At 46.8% G+C, this 21,992-nt stretch overlaps 1 protein-coding gene across 1 annotated transcript in view; it reads left to right on the top strand.

The window, feature by feature from the left end:
* The window catches only part of FREM1 (FRAS1 related extracellular matrix 1), a 792,938-nt gene that overhangs the window by 444,415 nt on the left and 326,531 nt on the right, over nt 1-21,992 (top strand). The window contains exons 18-19 of the mRNA XM_078675906.1: nt 17,303-17,500; nt 20,340-20,525. Coding sequence (XP_078532032.1) covers nt 17,303-17,500; nt 20,340-20,525 — 384 coding nt within the window. The remainder of the gene's footprint in view (nt 1-17,302; nt 17,501-20,339; nt 20,526-21,992) is intronic.

Raw genomic sequence — 21,992 nt, 5'->3', positions numbered from 1 at the left:
GTATCTAATGCCTCCAGCCTTGCTTCCTGCCATTTTCTAATGTAAAACTGCAGGACTACATATATTCAGATTGAACGATAGAATAGTTTACTTGTAAGCAAAAAACCAAGGCCAGTCTTCATGAAACGATGCAAATGAAGTGGCATTCCCCAAATTAGGAACATTTCGAAATTTCCTCATAATTGCATATTGTTTCATTAAATCTTCTTTGGGCAGGGAGGGGGAGTCAACAGACGACAGGATTAGTAAAATTAAATTGACAAAAATAAAAACACTTACCTTGCGCTCGCCGCATCGCTGAGTTGGCGATGCGGCGAGCGCAAGGGAAGTGCTTTTAATTTTTTTTATTTCTTTTACCTATCTCATCTGTCGGCTTCCCACCCACCGCACACCTCTTACCTTTGCCAGCTACCACTGAATATAAGGTTGTAAGTACAGCCAACTAATTATGAGGTTTTACCTACAGCCAAGAAATCTAGATGGTTTAAAACTAACTATGAGAATAAGCTATCAGAATGCCTCAAATTCCTAAACCAATATCAGCCTTTGTTATTAAGCAGAGTAATTTGGTAAAGAAGATCCTGCCTCCTTAAATGTCTTTATTGGTTCAGTGCTTTATATATACATTTGTTCCTGCATCTTTCATTGGAACACTTGATGCTGAATTTTTAGCATTCTGCAGATATTGCCTCCACTGTGGTGGATGGATGTATGGGGCAAAGGGAGAAAGGAAATTATACCCAATTCTTCATATTATTATTGGGCCTGCGTGGGTAAGTGGTTCATGGAACTCTATCATATTTATCCTCCCAAGGCCTGTTCTGACATTGTGGGTCTGATTTAGAATTTGGTAGACAGGGTACTATGGCACAAATTTAACTGAGTAACCTGGCCACAAAACTTATGGTCCCCTCACCCTCTTGAGAGCTGGGCGGACTGCTATGTTTCTGATGCTTCCTCCACCATCTGAATCCCTACACCAATGGCCTAATGAAGTTGGGGTCATCTGTGTAGGTATATGTCGTAATAAATTGTAGTTTATTCTTTGTCAGCTGGACCATCAAAGCAGGGCAGTTACAGCTTCTCAGTCGGACTCTCAACTGTCTCACTTGGAATACATCACTGTCATCATAGAACAATAGTGTTTTAACAATGTTAAGATTCTACAACAAGCCTAAGACACTACAGCAGTGTTTCCCAAACTGTGGTCCGCGGACCCCCAGGGGTCCGTGACACATTCCCAGGGGGTCCGTAGGCAGCAGTTTTAAAAGCACAGAAACGTTTCTTGTGTAATTAGAAGCATTCCAGCAACAATAAAAGTGTCAAGATAATTCCAGTGATTAATGTAGCTGCTGGAGAGCGAGGCGAGTTTTGTTCAGTGGCAGCTTTGACTTCACTAATGTAGCACAGAGGGTTAATGTGCCTACTGCAAAGAACGTGTAACATGCATTTTAGAAAAGCAGTATTTTATGTGCATAGGTTCGTGGTTACTGCTTTTGTCACAGAGATTATTTTGTTACTGTGCACTTCATAAGTGGCAATCGTAATCTAGCAGAGGGGCCTATAAACTATCATCAAAGAGCTGCTTGCAAACTGCATGGTACCAGTTAGTAACTTTTGTTTTTTCCCAGTTATTCATTATCCTGATGCTGCTAAAAAGAATTATTTGGGCGGAAATACATTTTTAATGTTACTAGCCAATGTGTTATGTTCTGAATCCTGAGTTTGTGCTTTTCCAGACCAAGCACTCTTTAAAAATGCCTACCAGTATTAATGACATGTCATCTTTGTAGTCCCCTTTACCTTATGTAACATTTTATATACACACTGATTTACATGTATGATTCAATGTCTATATGTGTGTGATGTAAAGTGCTCTGACATCCTACAATGGTATGAGAGATGCTATAAAACAAATGAAATCCATGTGACAGAGGGGCTGTTCCTTCAATATAAAATACTAAGGGCCAGATGTATGTTTTTATATGCACGAATGGGTTCGTGAACCCATTTGCGCATGCAAAAACCTATTGGGCCATGTACATAGCCTATTTCGCGAGTCGCAATTTGTTTGTGACTCACTAAACAGGTTTTGCAACTTGCTATTTGGAAGGGGCATTCCCTTCCAAATAGCGAGTCTCAAAACCATGTACAAATGTTTTTCGGTCGCAAAACACTTGCAATTACCACCTACTTCTAGTAGATGGTAATGCATTTGCAAATGGGAAGGGGTCAAATGCATGCAAAATTATTTTTAAGGGCAGGCTGAGGTCCCAGGGACCTCTGCCTGCCCTTAAAAAATGAAACGAAAACGTTTCATTTTCTTTTTTTTTTTAAATGCATGGTAAACGGGCTGCATTTTAAACAAAAAATGCTTTATTTAAAAGCAGTCCCAGACATGGTGGCCTGCTGAGCCCAGCAGGCCACCATCCCTGGGAGGGCGGGCATTTCCAATTGGCTCGCAAATTGCGAGAGGCTCATTAATATTAATGTGCTCTGCAATTTGCGACACCATTGGGAATCCCAAACAGTGTTAACACACTGTTGTACATTTCATTTAGTGACTCGCAATTTGCCACTTGCATTGTGTCCCCGATTGCGAGGTGCTAAATGAAATAGTCGTACATCTGGCCCCAAATCCTTAGTACTTTGAGTATTTGTTTTGTGTGAACATGTGTGGTTTTTTTTAATTACTGTTTTAATATTTGAAATTTAACTCATACAAATTGCTTGGGGGTCCCCGGCTTCCAGTGGTGACTTAATGGGGGTCCTCAGGAGTCAAAAGTTTGGGAACCACTGCACTACAGTATATCAGACGTTTTGCTCTATTTAGTGTGGACTGTCTGATGTATTGTTTTTCTGCTTGGGACAACAGAAAAAATACAGAAATGTCCTCCAAACCCTAGGAGAAAGCTCCTAAAGTAAACGGGCCATTTCGGTTTTCTTTTTCAAAAATAAACTCCTAGATTTGGTGAACAGCCTCCTGAAATATGACATTCGTTCACTAAATTTTCAGTGCCTTCAGAGGAGCTGTCGGAAAAGCAGCTCCTCTGAAGGCACAGAGATTTCCATAGGACCAGCAAAGATTTCTGCATTTGGCAGGTAGTAGTCAGTCAGTGGGTGAGGAAATACCTCAGCAACCCTGAAAGACAGTGGCCTGTCCTCTAAACTTTAAATCAAGCCCATTCTTTTCATATAAAAAGGGATCTCTTACCCAAATGTGGTGTCCAAGGTTCTTTAAGGAGGCGCAGCTCAAATCGGGAACTTGTATTCGACCAAGATTTTAGTGATAAGATAAAAATTAAGATACCTTGTGCCCATGATGTATCCATTAATTGTTGCCATTGTTTACAGCTGCCAGTTTTTACCAATGGACATTGCCTGGATTGGAAAGCAGGCTCATTGCGAGATACTTTAACAATTCTTTGAAACACAAAATTCAAATAATTTCTGCAGCTATGATGCAAATTTAGGATATTCCCACAAAATATTTAAAATAATATCCAAATAAGAGGTTATTTATCACACATTAGGGTTCTTTTGAAGTGTCTGGACTGTGTTGTTGTTATCAGGTTCTATCAGGCTGCCTATCAGTGATGTTTACTCCTGCTTATAGGAGGTGATTTGTGCGAATGGGCTGAGAAATTGCCATGTTTGTCCACCAAAATTTCTTTGGACCTGGCCTGCTGTTCCATCACTGGGTGACACTATTCCCATGACTTTCAGATATAGAGTAAAACATTAAAAAGCAATTCTTTACTTTTACTATTGGCAAAATAAATACATGGAGTGGTGAGAGTAGGGAATATCTCAGATGTGAATCAGCTGGTGCAGATAGAACGCATATGTTTGCTACCTGGCTTTCTTTATGAGTATTCTGGAGGAAATAGCTATGTGTCTGTCTGAATTATTGGGGAAATTTGTCATGTTGGATGGATCAATAATGCTATTTGGGCTCAATCAGAGTAATAATGACCCACTATTAATATGTGCATTAATTGTAACCAAAAGGATTATCACATTAAAATGACCTAGTATATGGCCAACAATATTTTTCAATTGGTAGAAATGGATCCATTCTGCCAAGCAGCATTGATATCTACTTCAAAGTATAAAACACAAAAAACATTTTATATATACAACTTTAAAAAAACAAAATGGCCTCTAAACTTAGAATGTTTAGCTTCTTGAATAAAGGTAGGTTCGAGGCATGTGGGCTGCTAAATTCATATCTTAGCATTAGATCGCCGCCTAGTGTTGGGCTCGGATGATTGCACATTGTTGTCCTGGAAGAGTCTTCGAAGTATCCTGAGATAGGTGGCTCCTCCCCTGGACTACAGTGCGCATGGGCATCGGCTCCATCCCCAGATTGTTTTTTTCCGCCATTGGGTTCGGATGTGGTCTCGACGTCTTACTGTCGGAACCAAGAAAAACTAACTTTTAGCGGCCAAAAGGCCTCGATTTTCTTGCGTCGGTATTGTCTGCGCACGGTCTCGAGTCTTCCGTCTCTTGGAGCCGGAATAAGCGGAGTTTTCTTCGCTCTCGGAACTTTGAGGCCTTCTCATCGCGACACGACTGCAAGCCTTTTCGGACATGGAGCGGAGCCCGTTTAAGTACTGCCCGCTCTGTGGGTCCAAGTACCCACACATCGATCTACACCCCGTGTGTAACAAATGCCTTTCGCCTGACCACGACGACGGCAAGTGCAAGTTGTGTGCACAGTTCCGCTCAAAGAAGACTCTCAAGCTTCGGCGCGCGATGCGCATGGAAGCTAAACAAGCGGCCCCGGATCCGGAGAACATCTTCGGCGACCAAGACGAAGAGGACCAGGGTCATCATCTCCAAATCTCCCCACCCGAGACGGAGGTCGAGGCGGATCCGGGAGACGACGACGGAGTCGCGGGTCAAGGCCTTGAATACGTCGACGAGGTAGGAGACGACGATGAGATTTATGGGGCCGCGGCGGATAGCTCAGCGGACGAGCTCTGCCCCGAAGGTTACGAGGATACCGACCGGGACACGGGATCGCCTGTCGGCCTTACCCAAGACCCGTTGCCGCAAGCCACAGCCCCGCCTTCGGGCCCGGCCACGGACTTACTTGCTGGGCAGACTGTTTCGAAACCGAAACCGAAACCATCGGGATCCACAACACCTAAAATGGCCGACCCGAAAACGAAACCGAAAGTCCCTAAGATGGCTGCCGTGCCGGTGAAACCGACGGTGCCCGCTACCCCATCGACTCCGTCGACCTCCGGTCCGCAGAAGTCGAAGAAGTCCGTCGATTCCGATGCTGCGAAATCGAAACCGACAACAGAGGAGGGGTCCTCCAAGAAAGATGGTCGGCACGGGACAGCGGCTACGACGCCGTCAAAACCCGCCAAAGTCGGCTCCAAGGAGGCTACGCAGGCACACGGAAAGAAGTCTGTGCCCCGAACGCAGGAATCGGAGGCGGTAAAGACGGGATCCACGCCCAAAACGCACAAGGCCCACAAGGACGTCGGATCCGAGGGGAAAATCAGACCATCCTCGTCAGCGCCGACGCAAACTGTGAGTGTGCCGTCCCCCATAGCCGAATCACTGAAAAGAATCAGGGAGAAGGCCTTTGCCCCGTCGGCTCCGATACCATCAACGCAGCCGCGAAAAGACACTCCAGAGAAGCCGTCTGGGAAACTTCTCTTTATTTTGCCGCCGAAGGAGGCGCCAAAAGCATTTTCGACCAAATCGGCACCGAAACAGGTGATTTCTTCACCGACTGGCCCACTTCCACGTCAGGTACTCGAATCCGAGGACGATTCGGAGCATTTCATCGACGCTGACACAGGCAAACTGACCCTCTATAAGAGGAAAATCACTTCGGAGCCAGTGGACCCCTATGTCATCCCACTAAAGAAGAAGAGGGTGCCCCTTGACGCCTCAGGCCTCACGGAACCAATCCAGCCTCCTCCGAGACGGAGCCCTACTCCCTCCCCAGAACACTCTGCGGGTGAGGGGTATTATGAGGACGAGCAGTACAATTTCCCAATCAATGAACCTGATGTGCAACCGGATTCATATGATGACACTGGTGACCAGAACTCCCAGGGTGCGGGGCAGGACCCGCAGCCTTTTAATGCACGGGCATCCCCGACTGAGGATTCAGCAGGTTTTCATGCACTACTCGAAAGGGCGGCAGCCAATCACGATGTGGACATGCATGCCGACCCTGTTGAGGAAGACTTCCTTTTCGACACTTTTTCAGTCTCTGAAAGGACAGTAAAGACACTGCCTATGCTTAAAGGAGTCCTCAAGCATGCTGGGGACATATTTAAGGAGCCTACGAGAGCGAGAGTGGTCAACCCTCGCATTGAAAAGAAGTACAGACCTGCACCTGCAGACCCCGCGTACATTCGGGGACAATTGCCACTGGACTCTCTTGTGGTCGCCAATGCCAGGAAACGTGCCAACTCCCAGACTACGGGTGAAGCTCCTCCCCCGGATAAGGAATCCAAAGTGCTAGAGGCAGGGGGCAAAAGAGTAGCTGCACAGGCTTCAAACTTTTGGCGCATCGCCAATACACAGGCGCTCTTGGCGCGTTATGATAGGGCGCACTACGACACCCTAGAACAGATTGTACAACACCTGCCTCCACAGTTCCAAGAGGGCACCAAACTGCTTATTGAGGAAGGGAAGCTAATCTCAAACGCAGCCATCAAGTGTGCACTTGACGCTGCGGACACAGCTGCTAGAGCTATCAACACTAGCGTTATGCTGAGACGACAAGCGTGGCTCCGCATCTCAGGGTTTAAACCGGATATTCAGACAACAATTCTTAATCAGCCAGTCAATCCTGATAGTCTGTTTGGTCCGGATGTTGACACCACCCTAGAGAAAATAAAGAAAGACACAGAAACTGCTAAGTCTATGGGGGCCCTACAGTCACAACAGTTTCGTGGCAGCAATTTTCGTCGCTCAGGTGCACGTGGAGTCACCAGAGGACAAATGGGTCAACAATCCCAGTTCGCAAAAGGTGGGGCACAATCCTCGTTCACTAAACAGAACAAGGGAGGTTACAGGAATAACAGCAACAGAGGTCGCGGCAGAGGAAACAACAGCTCCCGCACCTCTACTCCAAGCAAACAGTGACTCTCTGTCACTGCCCCCCGACCACCTAACACCTGTCGGGGGGAGACTGCAGCAGTTCCTGCCCGTCTGGAGAAACATCACCACAGACAGGTGGGTGCGACAACTAGTCCAGTATGGTTATTGCCTAGAGTTGAAGTCCACTCCACCCAACATCCCGCCAAGGCAACGGCCTATGTCCGCAGAGCACTTGCTCTTATTGCAGCAGGAAGTAGTGGTGATGCTGCAAAAGGGAGCAATCGAGCTCGTGCCGGTGGGGGAGGAAGGCACGGGGGTATATTCCCTGTACTTCCTTATTCCAAAGAAGGACGGATCTCTCAGGCCCATTCTAGATCTACGTCCCCTCAACCTGTACATACTATCAGAACATTTCCACATGCTTACACTGCAACAGATTCTTCCCTTGCTAAACCAGGGAGACTTCTTAGCAACCTTAGATCTCAAGGATGCTTATTTCCACATTCCACTACACCCGTCACACAGGAAATACCTCAGGTTCACTATTCAAGGCAGGCACTACCAGTTCAAAGTCCTACCCTTCGGAGTCACAACAGCCCCGAGGGTGTTCACCAAGTGTCTGGCGACAGTAGCGGCGCACCTCAGGAGGCAGAACATCCATGTCTACCCCTACCTAGACGACTGGCTCGTGCAAGCCAAGTCAGAGCAACGGTGCGCCGCAGACATGTCGACTACAATTCACCTTCTTCACGATCTGGGTTTCTCCCTGAACTACCCAAAATCGCATCTTCAGCCGGCGCATATCCGGCAGTTCCTAGGTGCAACGATCAACACCCTGACGGCCATGGCTCAGCCAAACCAAGTCAGGATAGACAGCATGCAGGCTCTGCTCCAAAAGTTCAGGCCGCAACACTCGCTTCCAGCGAGAGTGTTCATGCAGTTGATAGGCATGATGGCCTCCTGCATCTTCATAGTCCCTCACGCACGGCTACATATGCGCCCGCTCCAGGAGTGCTTAGCGAATCAGTGGACACAGGCTCGTGGGCAATTGACAGACCTAGTGTTGGTTACCAGTCGGGCATACGACTCTCTGCATTGGTGGACTCCACACAACCTTTGCAAGGGCCGACTGTTCCAAGAGCCTGTGCCGCAGATTATCCTGACAACGGACGCGTCTCTCCAGGGATGGGGAGCTCATCTGCTCACTTACACAGTGCAGGGACTATGGACGACGCGGCAGCAAAAGATGCACATCAACTATCTAGAACTGATGGCAATCTTCATGGCGATCAAGTCCTTCATTGTACATCTGTGCAACAAGGTAGTGTTAGTCCGGACGGACAACATGACTGCGATGTACTACATTCAAAAGCAGGGAGGCACCCACTCGCCACAGCTGTCTCATCTGGCTCAGAGCATGTGGAAGTGGGCCATTCAGAGGAACATTTTCCTCATGGCAGAACACCTCCCAGGGAAGGACAACCAGATGGCGGATCTGCTCAGCAGGTACAGCCATCAAATGCACGAGTGGGAGATACACCCATCTGTCCTCCACCCGTACTTCCAGCAGTGGGGTCATCCGGAGATAGACCTGTTTGCCACAAAAGAAAACGCAAAATGCCAACACTTTGCCGCCAGGTTCCCTCATCCACAGTCGCAGGGGAATGCGATATGGATGAACTGGTCAGGCAAATTTCCGTACGCTTTTCCGCCAGCCCCTCTAATACCGCTGGTCGCAAGAAAGCTAAGGCAACACGCGATGACTCTCATCCTAGTTGCTCCAACGTGGGCGCGCCAGGCTTGGTACACCACGTTCCTCGAACTCTCAGTGGTGCCGCATCAAAGACTGCGCCTCACGCCCAGTCTTTTGACGCAGAACCATGGAGAAATTCAGCATCCAGATCCGCAACAGCTCAACCTGGCGATCTGGCTCCTGAAGTCCTAGAGTTTGGATACCTTAACCTACCTCCAGAATGCATGGACATCATCAAGGAGGCAAGGAAGCCAACTACCAGAGCATGCTATGCTGCGAAATGGAAGCGTTTTGTCATTTACTGTACAGCCAATGACATCAACCCGCTAGATGCATCTATCCCCAACATCATTTGCTATCTGTTGCATCTTTACAAGTGCAATCTAGCGTACACTTCCATTCGGATACATCTATCCGCCATAGCGGCTTATCTTCAAAACAGGCGGCATCTCTCTGTCTTCAGAGTGCCCGCCATTAAAGCCTTCCTTGAAGGTCTGAAACGAGTCATTCCCCCAAGAACACCGCCAGCTCCGGTGTGGAACCTCAATGTCGTTCTCACCAGACTGATGGGACCGCCATTTGAGCCACTGCACTTGTGTGAACTCCAGTTCCTTACGTGGAAAGTGGCTTTCCTGGTAGCTATTACGTCTCTGAGGCGTGTCAGTGAGCTGCAAGCGCTCACAATCCAAGAGCCATTCATTCAAATTCATCCAAATAGGGTAGTGCTACGCACTAACCCCAAATTCCTTCCAAAGGTGGTGTCACAGTTTCATCTAAACCAAACTATTGACTTGCCAGCATTCTTTCAAAACCCGCAAACGGTGGCTGAAAGAATGCTCCATACCTTAGATGTACGGAGGGCGTTGATGTACTACATAGACAGAACACAACCCTTTAGAAAGACAAAACAACTTTTTGTTGCCTTCGCACCACAACACAAAGGCAACCCTATTTCCAAAGCAGGGATAGCCAGATGGATTGTTAAGTGCATCCAGATATGTTATCAAAAGGCCAAGCGCACTTTAACAATACCCCCAAGGGCGCACTCCACACGCAAACTGGGGGCATCCATGGCTTTCCTAGGGAACATTCCTTTAGAGGATATTTGCAGAGCAGCCACGTGGGTTACACCACACACCTTTACTAAACACTACTGTGTTGATGTGCATTCCAAGCAGCAAGCTGCTGTAGGACAGGCTGTTCTGAAGACACTTTTTCAGGTTTCTGCAGCTGGCACGGGCAACCGCCGCTGATGGAGGGACTGCTATGTATTCTATGCTAAGATATGAATTTAGCAGCCCACATGCCTCGAACTGAATATGCTACTTACCAGTATGCATCTGTTCTTGGCATGTAGGGCTGCTAACATTCATATCGCCCGCCCTCCTCCCCGGTGCCTGTCGCAGCTGCAGATATACTATTGTATTTATTCATTAGCATGGACATCCTTTACACTTTTCACTCCATCTTCTGCCACAATGGCGAAAAACAATCTGGGGATGGAGCCGATGCCCATGCGCACTGTAGTCCAGGGGAGGAGCCACCTATCTCAGGATACTTCGAAGACTCTTCCAGGACAACAATGTGCAATCATCCGAGCCCAACACTAGGCGGCGATCTAATGCTAAGATATGAATGTTAGCAGCCCTACATGCCAAGAACAGATGCATACTGGTAAGTAGCATATTCATTCCCTTTATTGTTGGGATGTATAACAAATGTATATTATAAACTTTGGACTGTCCTGGAATCCTCCGGAGGAGGTGTGCCTGTGCAGGTGGGGCTGCGAGCGTGTGCGAGCGCAGGGACTACTGTTCCCAGGAGCGCCCGCACGGCCTGATTCTCAACACCTGGGCCGCTCTCCCCGCCTGCTCTTCCTCACCCTCGCGCTTTAAAAGCCCCAGTCCCTGGATGTCCGGTGGAACGCCTTCCTGTTGTTTGCAGTGATTGTTGGGACTGTGCTGCTGTTTACTCCTACCTCTTGCGGAACCCGCTTCGCGGGTCTTGCTTCGTGGGTGGCTCCTCTCTTATAAACTTTGGACTGTCCTGGAATCCTCTGGAGGAGGTGTGCCTGTGCAGGTGGGGCTGCGAGCGTGTGCGAGCGCAGGGACTACTGTTCCCAGGAGCGCCCGCACGGCCTGATTCTCAACACCTGGGCCGCTCTCCCCGCCTGCTCTTCCTCACCCTCGCGCTTTAAAAGCCCCAGTCCCTGGATGTCCGGTGGAACGCCTTCCTGTTGTTTGCAGTGATTGTTGGGACTGTGCTGCTGTTTACTCCTACCTCTTGCGGTACCCGCTTCGCGGGTCCCGCTTCGTGGGTGGCTCCTCTCTTATAAACTTTGGACTGTCCTGGAATCCTCTGGAGGAGGTGTGCCTGTGCAGGTGGGGCTGCGAGCGTGTGCGAGCGCAGGGACTACTGTTCCCAGGAGCGCCCGCACGGCCTGATTCTCAACACCTGGGCCGCTCTCCCCGCCTACTCCTCCTTGAAACACCCATAACACTATATAACGGACCCTAGAGCCCCGCTGCGCGGGAGCACGCCCGGGAGAAGCCCGGGAGAAGGGCGGGACCGTCTGTGGCCGTCAGAGGCCGGAGAAGGGCCACCCCACTGTCATTGATTCCAAACGATAATTATATCCCTTAGTGCATTGCTGTGCCACATAAGTGCTTATCAGTAAGTGTTGTAAAAGGGCTGATAACCTTAAGGAATGCCGGAATTCCCAAGTAGCACCGCCTTGATGACACCACCGGGCGATGCCGGGCAACCAGTTATTGGTCCCTTGGATAAATTTTTTAATCGCCCACTCCAGTTGATTGACAAAGAAATATCGCTTGCTGAGAGGCGTGCAGAGCGGAGATTATCTATCGAACTACTTAAAAATCCTGTGGATAAGCGCTCTGCACAAATCTATCCTGCACTAGTAACACCCCTGTCATCACTAAATTTACCTGCCGTATCCTACTTAGCTCATGATGTAATTACTAATAAGGAGAATCAGGGTATTGTGGGCGAATTGATTCCTTCTTGTGTGAGTCATATAGAGTCTATAACTTGTACAGCTGAATTATGTGCTCAGGTTCCATTGATCCACCCTAAATCAGGTTTTAAAAGAAAAAGTAATACTGTATCCAGAAAATGCCTTTCAGCTAAGCCACCACACAAACTTAGAAAAGTTAATAAAAGTATGCACTCTAGTAAGGCTGTCTCCGAAGTAAGCCGTGGTAGGGAAATTATGCAAGAGGGGGTTGTTGTGACACTAGATAGTCCAGACCTTAGCTCTACCATTCCAACAGAGACGCGGTTGGTAGGGGCTGACAAACAGCCATCCCTGAGCAGCCTGTTCCCTGACTTAGAAAGGTTGTTACGGTCAATATTGCTCCCACTAGAGGAACGTATTAGTAAGCTCTCTGACCGCTTAGACCATTTTGAGCAGGTAACATTAGATAATTTCTTTTCTACAAAGGCATTGATAAAAGTTCAGGCTAGGTTGGATGAAAGCAGCAAGTGCCAGAACACTACCCAAGCTCCAGCACAAGTTAAGGGACAAAGGCAACAATCCAACTCTCCATTACCTGCAAAGATTGATAGTGCGGCAGCGAAGAGACCTCTGAAGCCCCCTAACTTAGCACCACTGGGACTTGTCTCAAATCCTCCCATTATTGTAGCACCTGCTCAGACTGCGGCGCAACAACCGCCGCCCAGCCCAAAAACTTCGGCCACTGTAGTAGCAGGGGGTGTTGTGGGCATTAGAAAGGGTACTGTCTTATCATCTGCCCTACCTACTGGTAATCAACCTTTAGTAAATAAATCTATATCCCGCCCAGCTCCTACTGTCCCCAGACCGTCCGTACCACCCCCGACAAAGCCACCTCACAAGAAACCCCCCATGAACCTCACCCCAGACTCTTTCTCCTTTGTAGCAGTCCTAATAAATGTCCCACCACTCCCACCGGGACAGAGAGAAACCTTCCAGATGCTTAAAAACAAGGCTATGCACTGGCTAAGGGTGAATCGGCCTCTACCAGGGGAAGTTGATGGTCTCATATTGGGGGTGAGGCGAATAGATTGGATAGGCTCCACCACTAAAAGCCTGGGGGGACTGTATTGTGGTCAACTTTCAAGACCCAAGGGTGGTAGGATGGCTAACAAGACAGGGTTGGTGCACAAGTAAAGGAGGAATTGGTATTGTTGACCTCACTTTTTTTTACCCACGTCCCACCAGTGTTTCGACTTGTCTGTTTAACGAGCAAAATTGCCCTCAAGTTGTCTGTGGCCAGGGATTGTTACACCAGCTCCACCGCCACAGTACTATAACCATACTACTGGCCCGTTTATTAATACTTCGGGTGGTTGGCAAGACCAAGGGAGGGGATGGTGACAAACCCTTGATCACCTGAAAACTAGTAGGGGCAGAACTATTAATAGAGTGGATAAAACATCTAATTCTAGAAATTCCAGTTCTGTATTACGAAACGACCTACTGCCTACTCCAGGGGAGCAGGTCGCCCCTGGTGATATATGGGAAGCAGGGGTGGCGATGGTCCAAATTGAGCCTACCATTGCCTGTCCTCCCACGGGAGACACAGACATGGTGGGCCCTGCGGAGCCCGGTAGCATTTCGGCTGTGACGGACCCACTTGTTAGGGTTCTCAGTTGGAATGTGGCCGGTCTGGACAGGAAATTGGCCCTGCCCGACTGGAACGCTCTTGTGGAGGAATACTCCATATGCCTGTTCCAGGAAACCTGGTGTAGGGAGCCCTCTCACAAGGTGGGATATTCATCCCACCACATACCGGCTGTACAACTAGAGACTGGTAGGGGGCGTCCCTCGGGAGGCCTCCTTGTTTGGGTAGCTTCTGCACTTAACTGTAGGGTGGAGGAGCATGATACCCAGTGCCCAGATCTCCTTAATATCACCTTGAAAAATCCCAAGGGTCAAGTTATTGTAAATATTTATAATATTTACGCTCGAGGTATGAAGGGGGGTAGAGAATCCCCCACTATAGCCCGCCTGGAGGCCCTGCTTCGATCCTCTCCACATAAGCACCGCACTCTGGTTGCGGGCGATTTCAACTGTACCTTCGAGCCTCTTGGCCCTGAAGTTGCACAGGAACAAGAGGTCGACGATAATAGGTGGGGTATACCCGCCCTAGAGCTCAGCCCAATTAAAAAATGGACGGAAGTGGTGCTCCAGGTTAACTCCCTAACAATGGAGTTTGACCTGAGGGCCCTTAATGGCAGGACTAGTTCTGACAAAAAGGGAGCCCATACATACAATAGGCCCGCGCACACGTCTAGAATTGATTATTTTCTCCTTGACATCCACTTATGGAGCATGGTAAAGGATATGGCTATCATACCATCTGTAGAGAGCGACCATAATCTTCTCTCGCTTACCCTGACCCATAGGTGGCTAGACGGTATAAGGAGCAGAACTTTTTGTTCTCCCGTCCCGGATATGTCATTAGTATCTAATTGCGGTCGACGGCTAAAGTGGGCTAAGCTGTCGCTCTCAGTGGAGAAAATATCTTCTATAACGCAGCTTTTAGCTGCAGCCCTAGAAAACCTTGATTCCCTGGGGGGCGGGCTGGTGGATGTGCCTGCCAGGTTTTGCAACTTAACTCAGGCTCTTAGTGATCTTTTTATTGTTCCAGGTAGCGCCAATGGGAAGAAACCAGGTCCCCGGGCTAGACAAGGCTGGTTTAACCGTAAGTGCAGAGAGGCGAAGATTCTGCTTGTTGATGCAGTTAAATCCAAATCACAAACTAGGATTAGGGAGGCCAGAAGGTCATACTCACACTGCCAAAAAACCGCTAAGAAAGAATGGGAGGATAACTTTTGGCAGGATCTTTTGACTGCCAGTCGAGGGAGAGATGCCAAAGGGTTTTGGGACTTGGTGGGCAGTAGGAACCGTCCTGACGACACCTTGAGGACTTGTACCATCACTGCCAAGGCGTGGTTTGACCACTTTTTGGCTCTTTACTGTGCTATAGAAGGCACACTTAATGATCATTTTATCCTTCCCCCCTATACTTTGGACAGAGATATGGATCTTTTCTCTGCACGGGAGGTCACGAACCTGAATAAAACTCTCATTCCACTAAAAGCAGCTGGCCCGGATGGGTTACCAGGGGACCTTCTTCGAGCATATCCAGGTGAATGGGGGGTGTTGATCTCTGCACTTTTAAATGCCATTATGGAGGGAGGATCTGTGCCAGAGTCCTGGAAAGGGGCAGAGGTAGTCCCAATTTTTAAAAAGGGTAGTCGGGATTTACCAGGAAATTATAGGCCTATAAGCCTTATAGACTCGACCCAGAAGGTGGCGGGAAAAGCAATCCTGGGGAGGATTCTCTCATGGGTGGATGAAAACCACTTACTGTCCGAGATGCAAGCTGGGTTTCGCTCAGGCACAGGAACAATTGAACAAGTCTTTAGACTCCTGTTACTCTACTGGAAGGTGGTGGAGCTGGGCAAAGGCAGTCTTTATCTGGCCTTTATAGACCTGAAGACTGCCTTTGACCTGGTTCCTAGGGAGGAACTCTGGAGGGTGTTGTACGGTCTTGGGATGCCCCCTTACATCTTAAACCTCCTCATGAAATTGCATAATGCCAACTATGCCCAGGTTAGATGGGGCCTGAATGGGGAAAAGACTGATAAGATCCGGGTTGAGAAGGGTGTCCGGCAGGGTTGCGTTTTAGCTCCCACCCTATTCTCTCTCTATGTGAATGGGGTGGTAGAGCATTTGCTTGAAGAACCAGCAGACTCCCCCACACTGGGTGGCGTTAAGATTCCAACCCTGTTGTTTGCCGACGACACCCTTCTTATTTCGAAAACCCCCCAAGGCCTCCAGAAGCTCCTGAACCGGTTTCAGGATTTTTGTGCAAATAGAGGACTTGTCATAAATGTGGACAAAACAAAGTACTTAATCATGCACCCCCCCAGCAAACTTGGCCGCCCCCCCATTCTGAATTCTATCCCTCTTGAAAGAGTATCAGAATTTGATTATTTAGGAATCCGTTTGAGTGAGGCTATGAACTGGTCTCCCCACATCAACAAAATGACTGTGGGCCACAAAAGGGTGGGGGGAGCCTTGTTAAAGGAGTACAACAATTCATCCAAACACTGTGTAGCTCCGATAATTGATATATACAAGGCTAGAGCAGTATCCGCATCACTTTACGGAGCAGAGTTATGGGGTCTGGGTAACATGGAGTCTCTGTCTAAGGCAGAGAATAAATTTATTAAGGACCTCATGGGAATCCCAATGAGCACCCCGACAGTTCCGGTGCTCATGGACGCGGGCTGTAAATCAATTAAGGACCTGGCCCGCCTCCGGCCTCTTTTACTGTGGGCTCGCTTGTGGAGAGTCCCGGAATTAAAATCCTATGCAGACGGGCTGGTAGAGGTAATGCACTCGGATGGTTGGCAGAAGATTAAATGGCTTAGGGACATTAAACACCTGCTTGGGGACCTGGGATTGGGTTCTTGCTGGTCCACACACTCAGCTCCCCCGAAGGAGACCCTGGAAAAAAATATATTGGGAATGGGTTTCCTCAAAGCTCATCAGCAATCAGCATCACTGCAATTCCACCGCAGCTTACCTGAGAATAAAAGATGTTGTTGCCTTTGAACCCTTTCTGGATATTATTACCATCCCCATGGATCGGGCCCTTTATATTAAATTTAGACTAGGGACTTTACCCCTAGCCGATCTCCTCTCCAGATGGAATTCGAATAAGCAGGTATGACGCAACTGTGCCCTATGTACTGACAGACCCGAAACTGTGGCACACTTCCTTTTTGAATGCCCGGATTATGTGCGCCCCAGATCCCACTGGCTCAAACCACTTTGTAGAGAGATGGGTACTCGTCAGCATTCGGTGGCTTTACGTATTCTATTAACTGATACAGTTCCTCCCATTGTTTGCGCTGTTTCCAAATTTTTTAAATGGGCCTGGTTGATTCGCTTAAAAAGACTGTCTATATCGATTTAATGCCTTTTTAAATTTATTTATTATGTCTAATTGTTATTTTTATTTGTTGTTTTTAATGTACAGTATGTTTTACGATGTGCGTTTTATATATCTTTGTGTAATGCTTTTATGATATATGCATATCGAAATAAAGCAATCAATCAATCAATCAAACAAATGTAGTCATGTAGCACACCCATCAGGACCAGATCTGAACCTTTCATGAACACAAGAAGAGAGAAAATGTAAACAAGATCTACTACAAAGTTATTGGGCAATACTGTTCCCACATACTCATTTTGGGTCCATTGCAAATTAGCTGCCAAGCCCACAATTCGGATCAAATTTGGGCCATTTCTAGGCAATTTTAGCAAGATGATCAGTCTTTCTGGCTATATGTTCTTCAAACACATAACACTTCAACAACTCTTACTAGACATCATTCATTGCTTCTTTCTAAATCGCTTCTCATATTTAACTGCATGTCTCTGTCTTGCAGGTGGGGAGATTGGCTTGACGACTTGCTTTGACACAATCACCCTTGTGGTGTCTGATGGTGAGGCTGGTGCAGATGGTGGCGCTTTCTGTGTTGGGCGAATTCAATCTCCTTCCATTCCAAATCATGACTCATTTCCAGTTTATGACATCAACATCACGGTGTTACCTGTGGACAACCAACCGCCATCAATTGCAATCGGTAGGTACTGAATTCTGCTCCATTATTGCTGTGCTAATAAGAAGAAAAAAATGTTTCGTATGTAATTATTACCATCATTATTATTTATTTATTTATTTTGGAGCTTTGAAGAAAGCTTTCAGATTAGTATAACTTCAAAGAACTAAACATGTTTACAGAACACTAACATGTAATGCTTTAATGAGACTGCTGAAAAAGGCATTCCATATTTTTGCAACATGAATCTTATCAGGAAAAGGATGCAGTATAATGCAGATGGTGTTAGGGACTCTCTGGTGTAATAAATATATAATACAAATAATGCTATTATTTAACTTTTTTCTCTTTTTAAGCAGATAAGCCAATATTTCTTTAAATGTCTACAATGAAGTGGTGAAATGTATGCACTGCTGTTGCTCTGGTATAAAACACACACACACACATTTAAAATGATCCATAATGATTCACAAACTAACCAGTTAGATAGTACAATACTGCATATAATTGAAGTTTTCATCAAAACGTGCAAGAGGGAAGACAGATTATCTAGGACAGGGGTCTCCAACATTTCTGTAGCAAGAGCTACATTACATTCACTGTAAGTCATCCTGAGCTACTACTGTTATTAGTATTGTAATAGTGCCCAAATCAGACACAAATAAATTAGTGGCCACATATGCAAGATAACTGGCACGATCACCTCGGTGCATCAGGCAAGATTGCCAAAAGTAATGTAAAAAAGCTCTTTATAAATGTTGAATGTCTCAATATGGGTATTCCAGCAGGGATAGCTGCAATGCCCCTGGCACTAAGGTTTGAGATATTAGTATTAAGTCTTCCCAAAGCCACAAGACTTATCGCTCAAATTTCAGCTTTAAATATGTTTTGAAATGTGAGGTATTATTCTCGAAACATCAGCCAATGAGTTCTAAAAATATAAACATTTTCACCTCAAATGCACACACTCAATTTGCTGCACATGTTAATGCAATCACGTAAAAGCTTCTAATTTAGTATGGTGAGCTACACACAGGAGAGCTATTCACATGTTGGTGGAGAGCTACGAGCAGCTCACGAGCAACTTGTTGGAGAAGCTGGAACAAGGAGATCATATACTTAACTCATCAGGCACCGCTGCCAGATAAATTGTCAGAGTTTGTCCATTAGCCTAAAAAGGGGCACAGTAGATTGTTAAAAAGGGAGATGGATGGTCATTATAGAAATTAGTCAAAATTTGAAATCACTTTCCATCTCTGGCCACAAGATGTCCTCGTTTCCAAAAAGTTGGGAATCGAGAGGCGAAAATATCTGTAAATTATGCTTTCACGACCCTTTATTAAATTCGACAGTGCTTTTGGTTTCAGTGCATGTTTACATGAAAGTTTTATCATCACGACTTATACTTTTACGGTTCACAGGGAAAGATTCGTGTATTTGGATTTATCATTTTTCAAAATATTTGGTAGAGAACTCCACAACCTGTCATCGTCCAGTAAAGTTCAAAACCGCCTATTTGAAATTGCCCATCAGTCTGTCGGGCTCGAGATATGAGTCAGTCCGGTCGTGTGTTTATATTTCATAGTGCCAGTAGAGTAACAAGTGTGTCATAGCACCCCCAGGCCTCGATGCCCCGGTTCCACTACACTTGCTGCACCAATGAAAGATACACCCCTGACCATCGGTTCTGCCGAACGCTGGAGTTGTTGCACATGAATGCTACGTTGTCTTGATTCCTCTTTCTTCTACCACACAACTCTTTATGTCTCTTGGTCTCACTATTAAAGGATCTCTTTTAATGCCAGTTTCCTCTGCTTTCGCCGTTTTCCTAACTCTCGCTTACCTTCTTTCTCTCTTTTCTCTCTTTTCTCTCTTTTCTGTCTTTCTCTATTTTGCTGACAATCTAAGTCTGGTCCCGAAAATTAGTCATGGTCCACAAATAATGAGTGCAAGAGCCCAGCACCTGTAGCCACCAGTGCAAATTAAGCACCGGGTGCCTCATTTATTATAGTTTGACAAATAACAGCAAGTTTTCCTGCTGCGCTGCCAGACGTCAAAATAAAATGGCAGGAATGTGCCGTATCTACAAGATACAGCACCCTTCTGTCCTTCTCCCCTGCACAGGCGCACAAACAGCAGCCGTGCGCCAATGCAGACACCCTTGCGTCATGATGCATGAGTGCCTGCGTTGCGAGTATGATTGTTTTTGTGCAGTAAGGGACACCTTCCTGCACGAAAAACAAACATCGAGGGCATTTTCCCCGTTGCACCACTCCTACGCCTCCCCTGGGGGGGGGGGGCATAGGATTCTGGCATATTCCCAGCTTTACAAAGAGTTGTAAATCTGGAAATGTGTCACATTCCATGGATGTTGCATGGGAACACCCACAGCAACACCCATGGAACGCCCCTTTCATGCAGAGTAATGCGTGAAAGGAGCACATATTTACAAGGCCATGAAAAGTCACGCAGGGTGATTTTATGTGGCTTTGTAAATATCGGCAAGCCCATTGCGCCGCCAGTGCGTTAAGAAAAGTGACGCACCGCTGGCGCAATGGGCTTGTAAATGAGACCCTGAATTTCGTGATACTAAGGTTTTAAATTTCAGGTATCATGTTTTCATGTTGAGAACTCAGAAATCAGCCACTACTCCAGATTTCCACAGTATGCAGTGGCGTGGACCCCGCAGCCATTGCGGCTTCAAGGGCCCCCGTTCAGGCAAATGAAAATATGTTGTATATGGGAGACTTGGGGGCCTCTCTTCACATTCCTTAGGGGGTGGGGGTTTTTTGAGGGACTTCATTGACAGACTCAGGCAAGCAGTCATACGTTAGTTCACTAAGGAATGCATTGTTTTATTCAGGTAACATGTTCTTTGTGGATGAAGGGGGCTCCGCCGCCATTACCGAAAACCACTTGAGAGTTACAGATCCAGACACAGAAGAGGCCGACCTGAAGTTGGTGCTACTGTCTCCGCCTCGCTTTGGCTACATTGAAAACATCCTCCCGTCCCCGGGATTTGAGAAGAGCAACATGGGAATAAGCATAGGTAAGAACTGCCTGTAAACTGACGACCTTTCCTGTTTGGATGGGATGCTCATTCATCAGAAATAGACCTCCATTTTGTAAAAACCTGATACAAAATACTTCATTCAGAGTTGCATGTTGTTTGAAGACTGGGGCCATTTCTTCTATGACCACTCATGTTTCTTTAACTACTTCTTTATATGGACCGACAGCGGGTTGATTATTTGTCTAGACGTCATTAATTACTGAACAATAATCACAATAAATAATAGAAACAGGTGATGGCTTCAAGAATAAGTAATGTAGTAAGGAATGTGATATACTAAACATATCTTGGGCTTCCAGCAACCTAATGGGGGGGCACGAGAAGTAGGAACACGTTGTTTCAACTCACATTTTACCCATACGTATGCCACCATTGCTGAACAGCTGATGTGCTAATTCCTGAGGCTTTCACACAGATGTAAATACAAAATAATTTTTTTAATTAAGACTGGAGCCTTGAAACGGGGGCGGGGGCTCATTTATAAGCCCCATTCACCTCCGGTACTTTCCTTTTTTGTCACGTTCCGTGGCACAGGAGCCTGTCCCATATTTACGAGGCAGCACTAAGCCACCTTTTTTGGCTCAATACGGCCTTGTAAATATCGTTCTCTTTAACACCGGTTTCATTGTTAAAGGGGTATGTAATGGATGTGTTCCCTACAACAGCCATGATTTTTTTAACCCTGCCCTAGATTTACGAGAAGTACATTCTCTGAGTGAACGCTAAAAACCCATGCCTCCCCAGGGGAAGCAGAGGCATAAGGTAGGCACAACGAGGAGAAATATTTAATTTATCCTTTTTTTCCTTTTTCTATGTGTGCTGCATTCCTGCCCTTTTCTTTTGCCGTAGGCCAGCGCAGCAGGAAGGCCTGTGGCGCTGGCCTACGACAAACACTCATAAATGAGGCCGGAGGGGGGGTATTTTTAAGGGCAGGCATGAGTAGACACTGATCAATGGAGACACACTAATGGAGGGAAGCATATGTAGATTTCAGGAACCAAGGGCCTCATTTATGAAAAGTGACGCATCGCTGCGTGAAAACAGCGATGAGTCACTTTTCACTGCACCCTCCTTGTGACACCAATGATGCGTCATATTTACAGTATGACGCATCATGGCGCAAGGAGTTACAGATACGTCAGTATTTCTGAGGTATCTGTATGGTGCAAAAGTGACGCATTGCTGGAGTGTGTCACAAAAGTGACGCAACTCCAGCAATGTGTCCTTTCACATGGGGCAAGCCCCATGTGAAAGTGCCTGGGTCAGTCTTACGCCTGCTGTGAGTCAGGCGTAAGAAATTGACGCATTTGTGTCCTAGAAGTGGCGCAGTGAAATCTTATAGATTTTACTGCGTCACTTCTATGACCCTTTCTTGCGTCAATACGCCCCCCCTTGCATACATTATACCTGGCGCAGGTATAATGTGGCGCAGGGGTTTACAAA

This window comes from Lissotriton helveticus, chromosome 2_1 (assembly GCF_964261635.1).
Source record: "Lissotriton helveticus chromosome 2_1, aLisHel1.1, whole genome shotgun sequence".
Lineage (NCBI taxonomy): Eukaryota > Metazoa > Chordata > Amphibia > Caudata > Salamandridae > Lissotriton > Lissotriton helveticus.
The sequence above is the reverse complement of the archived record's forward strand: the minus strand, read 5'-3'. Positions and strand labels throughout refer to the sequence as shown.